Genomic DNA, 23862 nt, shown 5'->3' with positions numbered 1-23862 from the left:
CTTCCAGAAATCTACATTCATTTAAACAAGAATCTATTGGGAAAGAACTCATAACAAGAATCGAAGAGGTACAAGACTAAATCAAAGACAAAGACAATGTTGGTGAGGATACAGAGAAAAGGGAACCCTCGTACACTGTTGGTGGGATTGTAAATTGGTGCAGCCACTATGGAAAACAGTATGGACGTTCCTTAAAAAACTAAAAATAGAACTACCATATGAACGAGCAATTCCACTGCTGGGTATATATGCAAAGAAAACAGAAACACTAATTCGAAAAGATACATGCACCCCAATGTTCACAGCACCATTATTTACAACAGCCAAGATATGGAAGCAACCTTAGTGTACATCGACAGATGAATGGATAAAGAAGATCTGGTATACACAATTGAATATTACTCAGCCATTAAAAAGAATGAAGTTCTGCCATTTGCAACAATGTGGATGGACCTAGAGAGTAAATATTATGCTTAGGCGAATAAGTCAGCCAGAAAAGGACAAATATCTATGTTATCACTTATATGTGGAATCTAAAAAAATAAAACAGCAAACATATGGAACAAAACAGAAACTCAATATATAGAAAACAAACTAGCAGTTACCAGTGGGGAGAGGGAAGGGAGGAGGGGCAAGATAAGGGTAGGAGATTAAGAGATACAAACTACTATGTATGAAATAAATAAGTAACAAGGATACATTGTACAGCACATGGAAATACAGCCATTATTTTGTAATAACTTTAAATGGAGTAAAATCTATAAAAATACTGAATCACTACTTCATACATCTTAAATTAATATAATATTATAAATCCACTATACTTCAATAAATGAATAAATAAGACAAGAGGTCAGAGGGGAGGGTTCATTCTGATTTGTACATGGTACTAGTCCCCAGGAGACTCAGGCCTGAGTCCAAAATGAAGGACCTATAGTACAATAAAGCAGTTGCTTTACTATCATAGCTGTGGGACATTGAGACCGCATGGCCGTAGGAGCCTGCCTACCAGCAGCAAGACACATCACCCTCAAAGTAGATGAGGAACTATACAGTCAAATACTTCTAGGGACCAGGCAACTATCAAAAATTAGCAAGGGATTTGAGAGAAGACAGTGGTAAACTGAAGATTGTAGGCTTCACCAGCAGGAGGCAGCCCTATTCAGCTCCAGAGGATTGTTGCCATAAGAGAGTGAAAACCTACTGCTGTCAGAACTTCAAGAGAACGAATTCCAGAATGTGCAAAATAAAATCTCCCAGTTTTTAAATGTTAGCAATCAATTCAATTTCTTAAAACCATTGTGCTAGCCTTAAAAATCACATCCATGGTCAAACCTATGACCTATGAAGTAGAGACAGTGCCCTCAGCATGATGAAATGTCAACAACACTAATAGTACTGGTCATGCCTGCATCACACATCAGCAATGACAGTCATGAATACAAGCAATGGTAACATACTTGTGACCATCAGTGGTGATCAATACAACAATGGCAGCACAGCTGCTGCTTTTGATGTTCAACTATTCTGCAACTCCTCCAAGAAATCTGAACCACTCCTGGAGGGAAAAAAAAAATGCATACATACAACCATGTTGACGGGTCTCAATTTATATTCATTACTAATCTAAAGTGGTTCCTTATTGCTATCTGGTAATGATATATACACATAATATATACATGTGAATACATGTATGTATGTATACACACACACACAATATTAAGTATTGTGTTATTCCCCCAAATAACTATTTTACACCTACCTCTCACTCCTCAAATCTCCAACACTCTTGCTAATGACTGCTTCCTATTTCACTGAAAAGATAAGAAGCATTCAAAAAACAACTTCCACATGCTCTGACCACCACATCTAACATCCTATCTACATCTGTATACATATATTTTCTTTTCCCTCCAGTTACTATGGCTACCTTTATCTATTAAATCTCTCCACTTGGTACTGGATCCCATCCTCTCTAGCCTTGTACTCAAAGCCCTTGCTCCACCAACTGCTCCCCTTTCTCTCCTTACATCATCAATTGTCAACTTTCTCTCTCCACTGGTCACTTCCATCAGCACACTAACATGCCATATAATCTGCATCTGTGGTAGGCAGCCTCTATGATGGCCCACAGTATTAACATTCTTGGAATGTCCCCTCCTACATTTGACTAGCGTTGTTCTGTGTGAACAACAGAATATGGCAGAAATGATAGTACATAGTCTGTTAACTAATTTTGTATCTTTCCCCTTGCTTTTATGTATTTTACACTTATTTAATAAATCATGTGATATAAACATTTTGTCCGTAACCCTTTTTTTCCCATGACCTTTGGGATGGCTTACCTGCTAGTGTACTGGGTGTCTACGGTTGCATTAGAGTAATTTCCCACAAGACAGGTTTCCATCTTACTCTAAAAACAGTATTTGAGAGCTACCTTCTCTTTTGAAACATCTTCCTTACTTAACCTCCAGGTCACTACTTAAGGTTCTTCTATCTCACTGGCAATGTGTTCCCCATCTCCTCTGACGTGCTAGGACCACTTCACTACTCCCTAGATAGCACATCCAGGCTCACAGTTTTAAATAACATCTGCAGACTGATGAGTCCCAAATTTATCTCGCCAGCCCCTATATGTTACCTAAACTCTAAAAATTTAAAACCAAACTTTTACTCTCCACCTCAAAACCTATTCCTCTCTTGGATCATTGCTATGGTCTCCTAAATGGTCTCCCCAATTCCCACTTTGGACCCACTTCAGTCTACTCTCAACCCAGCAGTCAGAGTGATCCTTCCAAAACATATATCAAAGCATATTAATCCTCTGCTCAAAACTCATGTCGGTCTTCCCAGATCCATCACAGTAAAATCTGAAACCTATGACTTTCAAGGCCTCATCTGGCTTGCCCCCAGCTCTGCCTCTACCACTAATCAGCTCACTCACTCAATTCTAGCCACACTAACCTTCATGTCATTATACAAACACCTCGAACACGTTTCCACTTCAACATCTTTACTCACTACTCCCTCATTCTGGAGTGCTCTTTCCCCAAATATTCACATGGTTTGCTCATTCACATCCTTCAGGTCACTGCCCAAATATCACCATAACAGAGAGGATTTCCTGTGTAAGCTTTTATAAATACAAACTTCCACCTACCCACTCAACCACCCCCATTCGTAGCACTCCCAATATTCCTTTTCCTGATTTATTTTTCTCCATAGTCCAGACCACCACCTGATACATACTTATTGTTTTATGTTTTCATTCCTGTCTCTCTTACTATACTTTAAGCTCCATGAGGTCAGCAATGTCTATATTGTTTATTTTACATGCCTAAAACCAACAGAATGCCTAGCACACAGAAGGTACTAAACAAACATTACTGAAAAAAATAAATGAATGAATAACAGTAATAGGAGACATTCCCACAGTGAGTCTTAGCAGCAAGGGAGGGGAGCTTCACATGAAGGCAAGAGGACTGGTTAAAGAAGCACAGGCCCCACAGGTCTCAAGTCCAGCAGACACCCAGAACTATTTGGGAGAAGAACTATAATACCAGAAAGGCCAGTAAGAAAAGGCCATAGAAACACTGTTTTGCAGTAGTCATGGCCCTGATAAGAAAAAATTAACTGATAGGAAAAAAGAATAACTTTACCACAGAGAAACCTGGAAGACACCCTCTCAACCAAGTGATCAAAATAGCATCACCAGTAACTGGACAAACAAACATACATGCATTGACAGCACAACATAACTTCTATGGCACCCCTGCCAAAAGCACATAACCTGAACCTAATCATGAGAAAACGTAAGAAAACCCCAATATTGAGGACATTCTATAAAAGAACTGGCCTGTATTCTTCAAAAATGCCAATGGCATGAAACACAAAAGACTCAAAATATGTTCTAGATTAAAGGAAACTACACAGACATGACAACTGAATGCAATTCATAATCCTGGATTTTATTTTGCTAGAATCAACATTATTGGGATGATTGGCAAAATGTGAATATAATCGGTAGATTATAGTATTCTATCAATGCTGATTTCCTGACTTTGATAATTATGTGATTGTGTAAAAGAATGCCCTTGTTCTTTGTTCTTAAGAAATATACATTGAGGTATTAGGGGTAGAGCTGAACATTTTGTCTACAATTTACCCTCAGAGAGGTGAGGAAAAAATTATTATATGAGAGAAGATAAAACAAATATAGCAAAATGTCACCATCTTGGAAATCTGACTGACAAGTATATGGAAATTCTATTACTCTTATAACTTTTCTATAAGTCAGAAATTATGTCAAAATAAAAAATTTTAAATAAAGTACAACAAAAAAGTTACATAAAAAAGGTTCAAAATTCATAATCAGGAAAAATATTTTCAACATATTATACGTAATATGTAATTACACATTACATATAAAAATATGTTCAACATTTCAACATATTCAAATTTTAAAAGATGAACTCTACAAATTCTCCTTTCAAGTTCAAAATTTAAAAGTGTAACTATTAAAGAAGAAACTATAATACCACTAGACTTCAACAATAACTTTTTAAATAATACATTCTACTAGACTAACATACTAGATGTTTTCCTATATCTAAATTTCAGTTAAAAACTAGAAATAATGCCATGATGGAAAATATCATAACAATGACCTTCAAAGAAATACTGATTTCCATACAGTAATAATCTATTTTAATTTTTTTAAACACATTTTAAGTGAACGTAATCTGAAAAATAACACCCATTATACTTTGAAAATTCAGTATGTCTTAGTTCAAATATCATAAAATATTACAGGAAAACCTTAGTATAGTACATATGTAAAGTAACTGATATTACTTATATAAATGCAGTATCAACCAGCCATTTCTAAAAGGAAACAAAACAAAGCAAAATTACCTTCATGGACTGTAATGCCACAATTGTCACACTGAATTATTTCATCAGCATCCTCACTATTATCTCCAAGACAAACACAGCAAATCAGAATATGGTCCATTTTTTGAGAACTCCAGTTTTGACTCTTCTCAAGAATCAGCGAGTCCTAATATTAAAATATTAGAAAATCACATATTTAAAAGGTGATTTTAATAAATAAAATGCGTACCTTAAATCATTTTACACATTTTCAAAATTATGCTGCATACTCCATTATTTTAGTAATTTCAAAGTATGCTACGTTTGAGAAGTGAACCTCTTTGTCAAAGGACCCTCTAAGCACCCTCTCTCTAATTTTTCACTTCTCTGCAAGCCCCATATTCTCTCTCCTCTAGGAAATATAAAACCAAGCTTATAACCAACAACCCTTCATCTGCTTTGCCATTCTGGATATAGTCTGACCCCTGAAACTACAAGAAAGGAAAAATTAACCCATAAGTAATTACTAACCCTATATATGGGTTTTAAAACTGTAAGACATGTTTCCTACACTTAGGAAGCTTATAATCTTATCTTGGGGAGACAAGACACACACATATTAAACAGTTAAAAAAAATCAAGATAATGTATAAGCAAATATGTATGTGATGGCATATTACAGACTACACTCCTTTAGTGCTGGGGAATCCAGAATTTCCAGGGTCATCAAACCACTGGATGATAGATCCATGAAAGCCTGCATAGGAAATCTGTGTATACAGGTACAGAAAACCATCTAAAAAAGAATCCAGATTGACTGATTGCTAGAAGAGTCAGAGTACTCTATTAGGTTTATGTCAAGAAATATCTAGTAAAAACTGGTAATAAAGATACCTAGTTAATTGTAATATAAAAGGAGAAAGGAAGATGTATTAATGAATATAAAAAAATAAAGGGAAGAGTGTGCTCCATTTAATTTAAACCTTCGGCATTATGAATTTAAACTTTAAATGACAAATTAACATGATGACGATTCTTGTCATATTTAACACACTGGGCTCAGCATTACATATAATAAAAGATGGCACTTGAGTCTATATATTTTCATTTAAGAACCTAACCATATTCAGAAACAAAATAAATTAGTTCCATATCACACATTAACTATATTGTTTCATATTAACATTTTTATATTTCTATATTCTTTTAAACTGACCAATATCCAAACGTAACCTTTAGAGTCATTTCAATAGCAATTTGTAAATAACATTTGAAAGACACGTGACTGTCACAATAACATTCTTTCAATATATTTTCTGTGTAATAAATCTAAACTTGCAGCTAATGTAAAAAACAAATCAAAAAAGAATGCAAAAGTTAACAAGGAGGCATCATTTCTCTTGAGAATTCTAGTACTTTAAAATTTTGTATTTTGCTCCTTTTTGTTATAAAACCAAAGTATCAATAGTTTGGGGCTCTGGACGTGGCTAGCAAATAAAGATTAAAACTTCCTAAAAAGAAAACTCATGTTTTAAAGTACTTTAGTACAGTGAGCAAAACAAAAATCTGCCCAGATTTTCATCCCATTAGCAATGCTTCAAATGTAACAGCATTTGCCTTAAAATCAAATGTTCCTCGGTTTCATTCTCAGCTCTCACTTAATAGCTATTGAACCTCGAAGCTATAGTTTTCTCATCTGTAAAATGGGATGATAAAAATAATACCTACCTCATCAGGTTGTTGTGAGACTTAACAAGATAATGTATGGCAAGAATGTTCCTGAGACATACTAGGTACTCAATAAATGTTCATTCCCATTCTCCTTTCCTCTGTACTTCTTTGTAGGTGGTCCAAAAAGAGAAACATGAGCTGACCATTTATTACACTGGGGAATCTTCCTTGGAACCCCAAAAGAAAGGTTATAAGCCTCAATGAACACTGGTACTTTAAATATTTTCCCATGATAAGTCCAAAAAATTTTTTTCTTAAAGTACCACATCTAGGTTAAAAAAAAATCACAGACCAGAAAAAGATCTAGCAAACAACCAGAGTTTGATGACTGAGAGGCTACTCATGTTTATGGGCTCTGCCAGTATTTCCCTGGTGGAACTACAACTAATCAGCCCTTGAAAAAAAAGGTTTACCCATGTGGGAAACAAGTAAATGTCTATGGATCAGAAAAACTGGCATCAACAGATAGTTCTATTATTTTCCTATTTGGCCATTTTGCTCAGAAAAACAGTAAATGTCTAAATTATCTCTATTCCATTTTCTCTCTACACATATTATCATTTAGAGGCAGAGAAAACAAAATTAACTGGCAGTTTTGACCCTCTGATCCCCACCATTTGAGACTCTTACTAGACATTAAATACAAACAGATAGAAATGGGGATAACTTAGAGTCCTACAATATTACCCTAACCAAATGGCTGACAATGTTTCAATGGGAAAATCTAAACAATACATCCTCTTAAAAAGTTATCTAGGTTGTCTTCAATAGATCAAACATGGCTTGAAGCGCACTTCTGATCAGAATACAAAAGTCAATTTAGTATCAATTTTTAATAGCGTATTTCTAAAGACATATCATTTTTCAAGTTTCTGGAGAAAATATTTAAGCTAAAGTTTTTACCACAAAATACATCATTTGAAAATATGATTTTTACATAAAAATAGAATTTGGGAAAATAGGTTTTGAATGGCACATCTAGGATATAACTTTAATACTATGGAATAATTTAATGGACTCTAATGGTAATTATTAAGATTAAATGGAGCACTATAGTAATAAATCAATGACTCCTTATTGTAAATTATTTCATTTTTCTCCTTGGGATTTAAAATTTACACCAAAAATGATTCTGCCCAATGTTTTTTATCAGCTCTCAAATATGTTTAGTGTTCATTTATATATGTATTCCACAAAGATTATTATAAATAACATATACAACAGGGTAAATTCTAACTAAGCTATATGTGTGTTTAATAGGAGGAAATTCCAGCACCCTTCATATAAAACCAGAATTAAAAGAATCCTATTGCTCTGAAAATGAGAAAAAATTATTATACCAAGTTTGACCAATAGTTCTTCCTAGAAGTTTTTAAAGAAGGTTAAATTTTCAAGAATCTCAAGTAATTTTTGTACAATGTTACAAACTGATTTTTTTTAGGCTTTAGAGCAATTTGTTTTATTTTGAAATGTGTAAAAAGACAAATGATTAATAAGTCAGAAGCCCCCAAAAGAAATGGCTATTTAAAAATTTTGGCAAAATGTTTACATTTTAATTAGCAAAATTCAGATGACAATTGGTATTTCTTCACATGGCAAGACATCTAATCTATTTAACATTATGAAAAAAAACCCAAAAAAACTTCCACCTGAAAATGTATACTGAGATGATTTTCTATCATATACTAATTCTCATTCAAAGCTCTAGTTTCAAAGTCCTGAAAATGGGAACCATTATCTGAAAATACTACACAGCCCTCCCCAAAAAATTTATTTCAGAAAACTAAAGGCAAGATAACCTTGGTGAATCTCAAAAACTTCAAGATAAAAGTTTGAAAAAGACATGTAACCATATTCCAACGGGATTGTTTCAGATAGCACTAAAATGCCGTAATGCCACTGACAAAGGTATATGCCCATGTGAAGAAAATGCAGGCTATCAAATGCCCAAATCTAGAACAGTAGTTCCCAAAGCGTGGTCTGGGGAACTCTCTTCCAGGGGATCCAAAAGGTAAATACTAAGGCTATTTGCCTTTTCACTCTCTCTTATGGTGTATGGTGAAGATTTCCAGAAGTTACATGACACGTGACGGTGTCATCAATCTAATAACTTTTGTGTTTCTATACATCTCATTTTTTTAAATTTCTGAGTTTTAACTGGAAATGGCAAATATCAAAAGATATAACCTATATGAATAATAATCGGGGTCCTCAATTTTTAAGACTATAAAGGTGTCCTGAACCAAATAGTTTGAGAACCACTGCTCTAGAGCATTTCAAGGCCTACAGCATAGGCATGGTAAGACCATTAAGAGCCAATTATAAAAGGCCTCCACTCAAAAAAAAAAGTCAAATTCCCCTAAGAAATTTCAAAATTATGAAAGTTCCTGGGCATCATTTACATGATACCCAACACCATATCCCTACAAAAGCACCTGACATAGCACCCAAGAAAAAATCTCCTGCTTATAGACTAAATACAATTCTATTATGTATTCTAAAACCACATTTTCAGCTATCTCTATTACAAAGTAGTATCTGAAAACAAAGTAAAAGCATAGAAAAATAAAACTTCAAATATAATCAAATATATACATATTAACTAATGAACACTTGGCAAGGTATCACTACCTAAAATAACCAGGAAGATTAAAATACAAACATTGGCCAGAAGACAACAAGGATTACCTTTAGTCATCTTTTTTACAAAATCAAGATTATAAGAACAGGAAATTTAGAAATATAAAATAATTTCGATTAGTTCTTTCTTAAAATTTAATATCTAATTTAAATGACATTTATATAGGACTAGAATCATCAAAAATTATTGAAGAGTTTGAATAACAGTCTTGGAAAAAACCAGTTATTAAGCTTTCAGGTAGAATATTATTGAGGGAAAATTAACCTTATATAAATTCTTCTACATTTCTGCATAGGGTAGAGCAAAAGGAAAATTAACATAAATTAACACAAAAGGAATTAATTTAGTTACTATAAGAAGGATCTTCTTGACAACTGTATCAAGGCACTTATCCAAGAAATGCCCTGGAATCTCATTCCTTTCGGACTATTAACCTAAATAAATAAAGTCCCATTATTTACTAAAATCTCTTCTGTTTAGTAGGAAAAAAACTAAACAGCACATGTGGCCTTTAAATGCGTCATAAGGAAGAGTCTACAATCTCTTAAGCAATTTGTTATGTATTACAGATTATTAACAAATGGATAATTTGTATACATTTTACATGGCAAATTTCTAGACATATGCAGGTGTTCCCCCACACCTTAGCATAAATCTAATCCATACTGCCTCTATCCTAGCCAGCCTCCTTTTATGAATGTCAGGCTAATAAAAATGAAGAACGTGATACTGCAGAAGGTAAACTTAGTCAGTAGATACAGGTTAGTATTAAGTGCTATAAAATAAACTGGATACATGTTTAAATCAAGTATGAACAATTAGATTTTCCATACTTCTGTTTCCTTAAATTGGAAATATGGAACTGTCTGTGCTACATCATTATGAATACTATATTCCAAATGACGATTTTCCTTTACCTAAAGATAGGAATTAGGTAAGCACTGGAATCAGGCAATGTTCTTCTTAAGAAAATGGGCAACCTGGAAGTTAACCAATGTTTATAATGTAAAATATAAACTGCTTCTTCTCTACTGACATACAACACCTCTTAATCTGCTATATATTATTTTGGTAAAACACCAAATTTTTTAATGAAACTTAAAATAGAAAATCACTGCTATGTAAAATTTGTAAACAGAAGAAATGTAAAAGAATAAAGCATAGAAGGAAAATCTTTCTACCAATTTAACCTATTTCAATAATATGAAAAAACAAAAAAATAAGTGCTTGTTAAAGAAGTGAATTTTTAAGACTATAAACACATTAATGGCATGACAGACTTATTATAGTTCTACATGTGATGTAACAGGTACATCTACATGTAAGACGACAACTCAGTCTTTCTTTTGAAGAAAAACATATACATAAACACACAGACAAAGAGACACAAATGTGTTTGACTGAAGAGTCTTGAATGTTGCATCTTGGGCCCAATGGATAAACCTAACTTTCAGTAGTAGAACTTCAAGTGGAAGAACTGAGTCATTACTGTAGTTTTATGATAGTAATGTTTGTTTTAGGATAAGAAATGTTTGTTTGTTTTCATTTCTTTGTAGAGAGAACTTATTCACTAAAAATATGTAAATATATAGTTTGTATTTACTCCCATACATCTAAAGCAAAGATCTGGTGACTATTCAGATGGGTGCTACAACTGAAAAAGAAATTAACCTTTAAAATGAATCTCTAAAAGCCTGAGACAATCATTAAGTTGTTTGTTGCCCTGCTCAAAAGTATTCTAAAAGTCTAAATTTTTATGCGGATATGGATGTAACTAAGTTGAAAGAAAGGTGACCTTTGTTGTCATAATCCACTCAGCACCATTCAGCAGTCCTATGAACAATGGAGTGAGAGGACAGAAAAAGGAAAGGAAAACTCTACTATTTCCCAAGGGTATGGATATAGAAATATTTCTCTAAGAATTAGAGACTGAGCTCCTTGAGGACGGTGATTGTGAGCTCCTTGAGGACGGTGACAAACAGCAGATACTCAATAAAGGCAGGCTGACCAAATGAATAAATGTTACATTTAGGGTGCTCACTCACTACCACAGCTGTCTATAACAGGATTTCAAGGAAGCCACTTAATATAACGGGTAGAATGGTTTAGAGAAGAATTCCCTTTTCCCCAGACAGACAGATATCATAAAAATTGGGTTGATCTACCTCATTACTCTTGCTCTGAGATAGTGTCAGGCTATCATTGGTCAGTTCCTCATCATCAGCACTGTTTCTGCTAAGAACTTTACTCTTCTTCTTCTTGCAACCCCCTTCACTGGCAGGGCTGCTATGATCTTCATCATTGCCTTCATCATTCTCATCCTCATCACTCCCACTTCCCTCATCTTCATCATCCTCATTGTCTCCATCACTTCCTTCCTTCTGAGATGCAGATCTTCCCTTTCTTTTTACTACAGTGGGTCGCCAATCATTGTCATCTTCACTATCATAGTCATCCATGTCATTCAGCTCTTCCATGGATACAAAATCCAAAAGTGGTCGGTTGCGACGAAGGTTCCACTTTTTTGGCTCACTGACTTGCTCCTCTGTAGTTGTTGTCGTGGGGACTGAAGGAGATGTGTTAGCAGCAGGAGGACTTGTGGCTGGTGTGGTGGAAGCAGCAGAAGCAGCCACGTTATCAGATGTTGTTGCTTTTTCTTTATCCTTCTCTCTCTCCTTCTCTTTATCTTTTTCTTTCTCCTTCTCTTTTTCCTTTTTCTTTCTAGATCTCTCTCCATTCTCTTCTTCCTCCTTCTTTTCCACTTTAATTAATTGTTTTTCTGATGATAGTATTTCTTCCTCTGCAGAAATTTTAAGTTGTTCTTCTTTTACTTTAATATCTTCATTCAGTTCTTCCTCTAAAATATTTTCTTCAGAATCACTACAGGAACCTTCTCCACTGTCCTTTGAAGGATCTTCACTTCCATTACCACTCCCTTCAGAATCTGTTGAAAATATGAGAAAAAAAAAAACCACACATATGTATATACATACACACACACACACACAACGCTGACACAAATGAAACCACCAAAATTTGTGAATAACTTGCAAAACAATATAAACAAATTTAAGTCAAAGAATGGTAGACGTTCCCAACCTGATTAAATAATAAATCAATGAAGCTGGAATAATGGTTCTAGTTCAATATAGCACTAATGAAGATGAATATATGTAACTCTAAATTAAAATATGCTTTAAAACGAGGACCACTATTTTGTGTCATACATCTCACGCTATACTTGGTACCCTAGAGGCAATTTTTTTCGAAAAGTAAATGTGCTTCTTTTTAAATTGAGCACTTGATTTTAACTTTATGATAATGTAATACATACCAAATTGTTCTTCTCTTACATCTTTCTTTCATAAATTATATGGACTTACATGCACTGAGTCACATTCAGAACAAGAAAAATATGACCCAAAAACTTTGTTCCATTTATCTCGCTCTTTACCCAGCAAAAATGAACATAGACATTTATGACAGTCAATTTGTACCACATCCCTAATATACCAATCAATTTTAGGATCACCAAATACACAAGTGAAAAACAGACAATAGCAATGGCACAGAAAATGGAAGTTGCAAGATAAGTTATCAATTTTTCTGATTATCAGGATACTGTTCATATCAATAAAAGAGTTACCTAAACTTCCAAAAATTCTAGGCAGTAACTACTACAGACCCTAGAATGAAAGAGATTAATGCATTTTTTTAAAACCTAATCCATCTCGGAAATGAGCAAGCACAGTAGTCACTAAAAAGATAGGTTGAGGACCTCAAAGAGTTCATGCAGGACCATAAGCTTTCTAGCAAGTGCCTTCCATTCCTGTCTGGGGCAGCTCAGGCCCTCTTAGACCAACACTACTCAGTAACATTCTAATCCTCTTTACACATAATCAAATAAATAAAAATCTAAAATATTTGTGGAGAGGGTTATTGGTGGAAGGGGAGCAGGAGGAAGTGGGAAACAAACCAGTCACAGTCAAGTTGTAGCCAACATCAATAGTAAAATCTGTAGGGTGATGAATATTTTGTACCTATAACCAAGATAAGGGTAACAATAAAATGGTGAAAAAATTCATGTTTCCATACCATTTTAATTTCTGTTAACTCAACCAGTGTTAGCCTCTATAATTGCCTGGGTGTTCAAAGTAAAAAAAAGTTGTCTGTAATTAGTATCTGGTTTCTAAAATATCTCAGAAATCCTTTAAAAATGGCTGATGAAAAAAATCCTGCAAGTTAAATCACATAAAAAATAAAGACTAACATTTAGTGGATGTTGATCGAACCTATAAAATCACTGTCAATCTCAAGATTATCATACAGGTGCCTACATCTTATTCAGGACTGTTGTGACAAAACACTCTCATCCTGAACAATCTTGTAAAGGACACAAGAGCAATATCATGTAGGCCAACAATCCCTTACCTGAATTTTGGAGCCACACATGTTACAGAATTTAGATTTTTTCAGATTTTAGAAAGGTAGCATTGTGTATGCACAATATATTACACTAACACCTCCAGTAAGGTCTATGGTACTGTACTGTAATCAAATACGTTACATCTGCAGTGAAAAGTATGAATATTTACAAGTATGATAAGTAAATGCTACAAATAAACTTCTATCAGTTCCAGTCAGGTTTTACCATCAAATAAATTCATGCCAAACTTAGGAAACATCTTTGGATTTGTGAGCTTCTTAAATTTCCAAAAGAGCGTGGACCCAATGTCACTTACAAATAGGGGACTTATTTTCAGTCCAACAGCTCTACAAATCATTAGGAAAAGAAGTGATTTTTTTATACCACTCACAACAATTAAATCCAACCTACCAAGAAAAATACCCCTGGTAAAAAATAATAGTTCCTAGATATTTTTAGATAAGGATATAATAATAAGCAGAGTTGACCAAACACTTCTAAGGCAAAGATAGATCCTTGTGCACACTGACTAAAGCAAGCAATGCTATAATTAACAGCCCTGGGAAATGGAGAAAAGGAACTTTTCCTCTGGATTAACCTTGTAGAATTTTTTCTTAAGTAACTAAAAAGTACTCCTAATAATTTTCACCAATAAAAACATAACAGTAGATATAAAAGAACGATAAGTGGGGCACAAACGTGGGCTCCTGATCAAAACTGAGACCAATCCAACTTTGCTATTAGTTGTAAATTTTACAGAATGTCAAGAATTTCTGCAATTTTGCTTTGGTTGTTGTTGCCAATGCCAATCGATTATTTTTAAAAGTACAGGGAAATTGATACTCTTTGATTCTGATTTTGTTTTCTTATCATGCCTAAATAGAAAGCAGAATTTTAAAAAGATTTAAATGCTTTATATTTGTTAACATTATTAGAAGAATGTGAGATTTTTCCACGAATTAAATCCTAGTAGCTTACCCAACCCTTCATTCTCCAAATATATCACATTCTCCATACTCCAACTGCTGGGATCAGGAATATATCAAATTTTATCTTTCTTTGATTTCTGAAAAATAACTTCTTCAACTGATTAGTCATAAGTTCTTTTTGGTACATACACACTTGAGGGATGGAGATAAACAATATTTAGTTATGGCACTACTTAGTAATAATGACAATGAGAAAATCACTGTCCTTGGCTGTCTATAATTCTATTTTTGTAGGCTGTAATGAAAAATTTCCCATTCCTACCAACTCAAACAACGTTTCAAATCCATCACTCTTACAACCTTAAATAAAAGAAAAAAGTAATAACAGACTAGAGAAATAAACCAGATATTTCAAATACAGCTATTTCAGGCATAAGAACAGAGTTAATTCTAAGTCTACAATAAAAATGTTTACATTAGAAGAAAAATCTTTAAAATGGAAATCCCCACCTCCTATTCAGTTAAATAAAAGGTAACCTTTCTCAAACACAATATATCAGGGCTTCCCTGGTGGCGCAGTGGTTGAGAGTCCGCCTGCCGAGGCCACAACAGTGAGAGGCCCGCGTACCGCAAAAGAAAAAAAAAAAAACAAAACACAATATATCAAAACCTCTCTAAGCAATAGCTATTTCAGCTAACAGACAGTTAAATGTTTTACAATTACAGAGATTAGAAACCAACCTTCAAGAATCCCTTCACAATATTCAATGCTTAAGTTTCCCCCATGATAAATATTAAATAATAAAATCAATATGATTTAATTCAGAGTTTTATGTTAACTTTGCAATATAAAAAATCATCTTTGTTCATCAACCTTAATTATTTAACTATTCTGTTTATTGATCTGGTGCAACCGTATTTAGGATTATAAATATATATAACAGATAACAGACAGATCACCAGTCTACTATTCAGTTATCATCTTGGAAACATTTTTAACTCATCTAGTATATCTCTTTCTAAAAAGCCAATCAGTGAACACAACTCATCTTCTACTTCTGACTCCAGTTCCAGCTGTGTCATTTTACATCTTCTTAGAGATCTAGACCAGTGGTTCTCAAGTGGGTACAATTTTTCCCACAGAAAACATCTGGCAATGTCTAGAGACAGTGGTTGCCACAAAAGGGCAGGGTTAGGGTAGGGGTTAGGTACAGTAAGTGCTACTAGCATTGAGTAGGTAGAAGACAGGGATGCTGCTAAACATCCTCCAATACAAAAGACAAGCCTTCACAACAAAGATTTAACCAACTCAAAATGCCAATATTGCTGAGATTGAGAAACACTGGTCTAGCATGTAAGACCTCAATTTGACCTCATTCTACTTCCCCAGGCTCATCTCTTATACTGTGCTTTTACTCAAAACCTGATCTCCATGTATAAACGATATTTTCCATCCTCCACATTTTTAACACCTAATGTTTCCCCTACCCAGGTTGCTTCTCTTTCAGTTCCTAGTTCAAGTCTCATCTCCTCAAAGAATCATTGTAAATCCAGTCTCAAGTAGTCCCATCTCCTCTGAAAGACTTGACTACACAAGTGATTGATCATGCCTTATAACATCTATCTGCTATTTTATTTAATTATTCTAACATTATCATTATTTCTTTGTGAATTCACCATAACGTCCAGCAAAGTGCTTTTAAACAAAGCTACAGTTGGTCAATGAACATATCTTGATCCATTTAGCCAAACGAAGTTAAGCACAAAATACTACCAAGGCAAACTCTCAGCCTGACTCTTCCAGTTAAATTGCTTTCTGGCAATTTGGACCAACTAAACTATGGCTCAAGATCTAAAATTAGCCATCTTACTTTGGCTAGGGGGTTGGGAAGACACAGCACTGCTATTTTGTCTTGTTTAATAAAAGTAATATATGCACTTATTTTCATAATCATTCATTATGTAGATTACTAAATGTAATCAATCCTATCTTAAATATCTCCTATCCTATACCCAATCTTAAGTCCAAGTCTCAAATATAACCACTTTAACTAGGCCAAACCATGAAACTGCCAATAATCAACTGTGTTAGACCTATAAAGCTGATAATTTCATATGGTACCAGCTCACTTTTCTACATACAGTTCTTCTGGTGGTTACCACCATAACTCTAATACACTTACACACTGTTTTAGGACTAATTTGAAAATGTATTTATTGACTGTCCTCAATCAAAAATGAGAAATTTAGCCCTACTTCCACATTAAAGATAAAAGATGATCTATTTTTAGTTCACAATTTTCTAAAGGTATAACCTGATAATTATTAACTCTTTATAATCACCTGCCAATCTTATTGGCAGGTCATTTTTGAATAATATTTATCTTTCTCTATGTTATCATCTGAGAAGCACAAAAATAATGTCTATCAGCAAGGGTGATAACTTTTCAGAAATGTCTATATTTATTCTTGTTTATTTATTTATTTACTTTTTGACTGCACTCTGCTGCATGTAGGATCTTAGTTCCCCAACCAGGGATGGAACCCACACCCCCTGCACCGGAAGCTCAGAGTCTTAATCACTGGACCACCAGGGAAGTCCCTCTATATTTATTCTTAAAGCCAAACAGAAATATGAAGTTTTGTCATCAGAATTTCAGAATTCAAAATGAAAATCAGAATAAACTGATGCACAGAATCAGTTAAAACTTGAGGGCCACTAATCTAACCATTTTAACATTAAGTTTGAAGGAAGTCAGTAGTTCATTGAGTTAGTCATGTCTACATGACTAGTTCTGAAAGAAGCTATGATCAGAAAGATTATTATTAGCTATCATTAAAGATTATTTAGCTATTATTTCTCCACCTCCAGTTTAATCACCTATTACTAAATAGGGTTGGGATCCCACAACTTCAGCATGTTTGGAAAACAGTGATAAGTCTAATGTCTTATTTCCTGTAAGAGTCCAACTGTCTTACACAGAGACGAGAAAGGATTCAAACAGGAAACACTGGTAATCTAGAGTAAGCCAACATCTCAGCTATGGGAGACAACAATGCACCTTAACCAAGAGTGTAAAATACAACTCAATTTCTACTAATACCTATTTCAAACAAAATCATTCTCTTCTAAACTCTCAGTTATGATAACATATCAAGAACTACACAAATAAATTTGTGACCTTTGGGGCCCAGGAAGTAAATTACAAGTATAGCAGACTAGGTAACAGAAAGTATACATTTTTGAGTGCTTTTAGGAGATTCAAAAAAAAATTAGCAACCTAACAAAACTCATTCTACCACTGTCACAAGTAACAGATAATTCCCATCAACCATGATTAAGCTTTAACAAGGTCAGGAGTTTCTAATTTGCTTGATACCAAAAATTATTGAGAAAGTAATTTGTATCATTAGATTGTTTTAACCCTTGTAAAGGGAAGTGATACATGTCAATAAACAAAGAGAAAAATTACATACAAAGTCAGGATTTATTTTCATAAAAATAATTATGGAATACTTAAAGAAATTAAGCTTTGGAGTTTTTCCCTAATGGTATTCAAATTAAGTCATAACTTCTGAGACCTAACTATTTTTGTCAGTTTACAATCTCAACCATGACAAACCAAAGCTACATTCTAGCCAAGAATATTCTTTTCTGCCAAGGTTTTCACCAAGAGCACTAAAATAGGTTTGAATTTTACTTCCTTTACCTTCCCTTTCTTTCTCTTCTTTGGAAGTACCAAACAACAGTAAACGAAATGGGAGATGAAAGAGCTGAGAAGTAAAGGTTTAAAAACATTGATCAAGATAAACTTAACTTTTGATTGCTGGAAGTAACCTCAATTAGTCACCTTGATACAGTAAGTAAGTAGTTTCAATTTAAGATTACACCTATCTACTTTTAGGATCTAAGCAATAAAAAGATTCTAAATGTTGGGAGTCAAAAGAATTGGATTAGATCCATTTAGGCCTAAGTGGCCTCATGCAAATTCCTTAAACTCAGTGCCCCTGTTATCTGTCAAATAATATCTCCTCCACAGAGTTACTGTAAAAATTAAATGAGATTGTGGAAACAAAAAGTTCTTGGTAAATCACAATGCAAATTCTGCTTGCTGATGCCATTAAAAGTAAAATAGTAACAAAACACAACCAAATTTCATCCCTTCCTACCATACCGAACAGAAAAAAAAAAAGAAAGAAAGAAAAGAAAAAGAAAACCCAGAGGAAAGCAGAGAGATATGACTAAGCATCAAAAATTCTCTGGAAGAATATTTTAAAACTGTTAAAAAGATAAGACTGAAAGGGCTCTAATTTCTCACTTTATTTAAATTTCTGTCAAAAGGGACAGAATTAAGTAATTTTTATTGTTCATGTATTTGTATTTTTCACATAAAATATTTAAACATAATTTGTATTTCTCAGATTCCTGCAATGAAAACTTTATATGTATATATGTGTCCGTGTGTGTGTTACAATGAACAGAAAATAAAAGGAAAACCACACTTTTCTGTTTTTCAATTTTGTACCATGTGAATATACGACTCTTTAAAGACGTTTATTGTTCTTAAAATCACAAAATATAACAAGCAAGCACGCATACTTTGTACCTCATATTTTTAAAAGGCCCAATCCACAAGATCCAGCACCTACCAAAGTACAACTTTTTTTGGTCAATTCTATTCTGGTAAAGGAGCTAACAGACAAAAAGCAAAACTCCCCTCAAGAGGATGCCAAGTGATATGAAAAGAGAAGAACTCTGTTCCTGGGCTGTTCATGGCTCATGTTATTCTCAGGATGTCACTCTACTTGAGGATATCTCTAGATTTTTTTTTCCCCTCTGTCCATAAAATAAGCATGAATATATTTTAAAGTAAGGAACAGAGAAAACACTTTTGCATCTTTGTATCTTTCTGTTTGTTTTTTAATAAGGTATAGCTGATTTACAGCATTTACTGCATCTTTGGAATAAGGCCTTCTCTGATAATTATCTAAGTAAATATCAAAAAAAACAGAAGCAGTGACAGTATCTAGTGATACGATCTTAGGGAAAGGTGGGAAACAAACAGACAAAATAAAGTTTATGTGCTTTAACTTTATATTGGCATTTTAATTAAACGGATTCTTTTTAAGAAAAGTCTGAAAATCAGCTCAACTGCAGAAAGCTGGGAAAAGGGAAGCGAGAAGGAAACATTTACCTGAAGCATCTCCAACTTTAAAATCACTGTCATCTGAACTATCATAATCGAGAGCTTCTAGCAGAGAAGCTGCCAAAGGCTTCACCTGCCTCCTCTTGGAGCTGCGATCCACTGTTAAGAGAAAAACATTACACCGTCATTCACAATCACGGCAAGCACGGGGGAGAGCTGTGGTACTGAGGGAAGGTACAGATGACCTCGTGCAGGTGGTGCAAATCTCTGTCTTAATTCAGTTCTCAGCAAAAGGTGTGGGGGAAGGTTGGGGTGGGAACACTGGCTGGGGAGGGCCGGGCAGCTCCACGGGCAGCTCCAGCCCCGAGGTGCAGCAAAGACGAACCCAAGCCGACCAAAATCGAAACTGGCCCTCTTAAACATCTTGCTTCTGAAACTCGCTTGTAATCCGTCACTTAGACATCGTAACAGTCAATAGAAATTGCAAAGCCCAGGGAATATGAGAAGCTATGTTCATTCCCACGGACCGTGTTGGGGGAGGTCCACGAAGGGTCCAGCTTCCCGCAGGACACTCCCACCCCCGCCCTGCTCCAGCCGGCCCTGACTCCTAGAAGGACTGAAATGGACCTCTCGCCCCGCGGACGCCTCCGACACACTTACTAAGGAATCCGAGGTGGTCGTTTGGAGTAGACCTAGGGAGAGGCTGCGAGAGCCCAGGCAGCGCCGAGGTCGAGGACTGAGACCAAGGAAACGAGTCCAAAAGATGCTATTAAAAATAGGCGGCGCCGCGGACCAGACCGGGGCGCCCCAGGTGCAGCCCCGCGGTTCCCCTCCCGCCCCCCGGCCCCTGGTCCTCGCAGAACGGACCCCGGCCGCTAGCGCGGCTTCCTTTGGCGCTTCCCCGGCCAAAGGCGCCCTCCGGCCCAGGCAGCGCGGCTAACCCGGCAGCCCTGGGGAGTTAACTTCCCCTGTTTAAACTCTTAGAAAAAAAATAAACGAAAGAAAAAGTTTATTAGCCTGCAACAAAAGCAACAAAAGACTCAGAATTTACACAATCCGAGGCCGGTTGCCTAAAACAATAGGGAAAACAACGACCCGGATACAGCTCTGAAGAGAAGGAAGTGAAAACACCAGACAGAAAGCGGCCCTAAGAGCAGCAGGGGCCGAGGGCGCGTGCGCCGGCCTCGCCTCCGCTCTCCCTCAGGGAGGAGGAGCCGAACGGAGCCGGAAGGAACCGAACGGAAGGCGAGAGGGAGCCAAGAGGAGCGGAGCAGTGGGAGGGGGGAGTAGAGAGTTCTAGACTCTCGGCCAATTAGTCCCTGAGGCCCGGCCCTCAGTCCAAATCCGTGGAAGGCCAATTTTTGTGTCTGACGAGATGGAGCAGGATGTGTGGCCCCATGAATGTGGAATAGTGCCTTGCATACATTTAGATAATTTATTTTATAAGGAGAATTTTTAAATCTGTAAAGATATGAGGAGAGTATGTACAATCGGATGTCAGGCCTTCAACAGTTTCAAACGCCACGTTTATTCACATACAGGTTAATTATTTTTAAAAACAATGTTAAAATGTTAGAATCTGAGCAGTATTAATACTTTCTAAATGTTTATATATCAAGGATAGAGGACGATTTGAATGAAGCCGATTCAATTGATTCATTTATTCCCCAGATATACACTGAGTGGTAATGTTTGTAACATGGGGAAATACCGTGTCACAAAGGGCTGTAAATGAAATACACAGGAATCAAATCATACATTGCAGTAGTGACGCTTATTCTTTAAAGAAAACGTGTTGAATTCTTTTGTAAACTGGAATTAAATTTTATAACATTAAATCTGAAAAATTAGTAAATACCTATATAGTACAAGTCATGGGATGATTACATACAGGCTGAACCTTCAGCAAGAAAGTTGTTATCTTTTCCCTGCCAGAGCTTAAGGTACAGTTGAGGATACACAGAAGTCAGTGAGCAATTGCTATCTATTGTGAAAAGGACTGCCAGAGAAAAAGTACACATGCTAAGTCTTCCTGGAGAAAGTTATATTTAGATCCAGACATAGTGTCTGAACCAGCTGGAGAAGGGAGAAAAAGAGACAGAGGTTCCAGACCAAAGAAAGGACATGTGCAAATGACCAGGACGAAGAGAGTATGACTAGTCAGATTCCCCGAAAGCTGGACTACCTCTAATGCCTCAGGATATTCCACCACAATAGTAGTTACTGCAACCTCGTATTTCTGTGTTCCTAATCACTGCTAAAAATGCAGTCTCTCTGACCCTCCAATCTCTCTGAAACTTTAGTTCCCTGACCCAAACTGCCACTGCTATGTACCCGCTCAAATCTTTCTATCGTGCTGAGGAAACTTCCATTCCAAAATTTTAAAACCTTAGTAAATCCTTTTCCCTTTCAATGATCGTTCTTGTACCTCCTTGTATAAAGTGGAAAGTTACCCTGCAGCCCCCTCAGATGGAAGCCACTCATTTTCTCCACATCCAAATGTGGCATCTGGTCCTTAATGTTCCCCACTGCCTTTCAGATCTGTTATTTCTCCAGTCAAAAGCCTAGCGACTTAAATATTTAAACAACTCCACTCCAGGAACTTCATTTCCATTCTACATGCTTCAAACATTAACCATACTATGGATTGTTTAATCCCTGAAATTATAAAACCAAACATTCCTCTCTCTGGCAACCTCCTACATTCATTGGGAGGAATTATTCTGAATTATTTTAAAAGGGAAAAGAGATTTCTAAAGCTGGCATTCAAGTTTCTATAAGAGAAAATCTTAGAAGTAGATTTTCTCAATGAAAATACATAAACCATTTAATTTTATAAATACTGCTTAACTGTTCTCTAAAAACAGGCTGTATTAACATATATTACCACCAAGAGTTCATGAGAATTCTCTCCAATTTTCCAAACTCCTCATCATTGAATGTTAGCAATCATTCTTTTAACTTTTGAAGAAATTTTAGATTTATTGAAGTACACAAAGATAATACTGAGTTCCTGTATATTCTTTGCCCAGCTTCCACTAATGTCAACATCTTGCATAACCCTGGAACATTTACAAAACTATTAGTTTTTATTTATTAATATTAGTACAATATTATTAAGTAAAATTTGAATTTCACTAGTTTTTCCACTAACGTCCTTTTTCTGTTCCAAGATCCAATTCAGGGGGCTATATTGCATTTAGATTGACAACCTTTTTGAACTTTGCAATCCATGTGTTAAAAAAAAAAAAAAAAAAGGAATGAACGAAGGGAGGGGGAGAGGGAAGGGGAAGGGGAGAGTAAAGGGAAGGAAAGAAGGAAGGAAGGAAAGAAAGAAAAAAGAAAGAAAGGATTTTAAAATAGCTAATTGCTTTTTTGATGTGCATTTAATAAATATGGAAGAGACTGACAGTTGTCTCCCAGTACGTTTTATCCCTTTCTTCTTCAAAAATGAAAGCCCTAAATTTTAAATAGGCACAAGCTTTCCAAGAATACTTCATTTCATAACTTGAAGTTATGTGCAGTTATGTAATTATGTTCTGGCTAATGCAATGTTAGCAGAAGAGGTACATGCAACTTCCAGGAGATGGCATTAAATCCCCCCCCCCTTTTCTAGTTCCCTTTTTTTTTTTTCTTGCCTAACTCCCCTTGCTAGAACATCCAGTATGCTATTGAACAAAAGTAGGGAGAGTTGACTTCCTTGTTTTGTTCTGATCTTAGGAGGAAAGTTTACAGGTTTTTGAGAAAACTTACATATATAAGAATATGTTATAGGTGTACAGCATTATAATTTGACATCAGTATATACACTTCAAAGTAATCGCCACCACAAGCTTAGTTACCATCCATCACCATACAGTTGACCCCCTTCACCCATTTCACCCACTCCCCAACCTCTTCCCCTCTGGTAACAACTAATCTGTTCTCTGTATACATGAGTTTGTTTTTGTTTTATTTTGTTTGTTCATTTGTTTTGTTTTGTTTTTTAGATTCCACATATTAGTGAAATTATATGGTATTTGTCTTTCTCTGGCTCATTTCACTTAGTATAATACCCACAAGGTCCACCTGTGTTGTCACAAATGGCAGGATTTCATTTTTTTAATGGCTGAGTAG

At 35.4% G+C, this 23862-nt stretch overlaps 1 protein-coding gene across 8 annotated transcripts in view; it reads right to left on the bottom strand.

Annotated features, from left to right (window-relative positions):
• PHF14 (PHD finger protein 14) overlaps positions 1–21069 on the bottom strand; it is a 198273-nt gene extending 177204 nt beyond the window's left edge. For 6 of the 8 annotated variants that reach the window (XR_003432009.1, XR_003432010.1, XM_027102542.1 and 3 more), the window contains exons 1-4: positions 19992–20184; positions 19795–19905; positions 11410–12188; positions 4915–5059 (exon numbers count right to left, since the gene is read on the bottom strand). Coding sequence is in view for 6 of the 8 variants with exons in the window: in XM_027102542.1 (XP_026958343.1) it covers positions 4915–5059; positions 11410–12188; positions 19795–19905; positions 19992–20169 (1213 nt within the window). In the remaining 2 variants the exon portion in view is untranslated. Of the gene's footprint in view, positions 1–4914; positions 5060–11409; positions 12189–19794; positions 19906–19991; positions 20185–20406 lie in introns of those variants that run through there. The other 2 variants (XM_027102544.1, XM_027102545.1) reach the window with 2 other exon arrangements.
• Between the last annotated feature and the right edge of the window lie 2793 nt (positions 21070–23862).

This window comes from Aethalodelphis obliquidens, unplaced genomic scaffold (assembly GCF_003676395.1).
Source record: "Aethalodelphis obliquidens isolate GAN/ISIS:26980383/991018 unplaced genomic scaffold, ASM367639v1 scaffold5, whole genome shotgun sequence".
Classification (NCBI taxonomy): Eukaryota; Metazoa; Chordata; class Mammalia; order Artiodactyla; family Delphinidae; genus Aethalodelphis; species Aethalodelphis obliquidens.
This window is presented reverse-complemented; position numbering and strand designations above follow the sequence as displayed.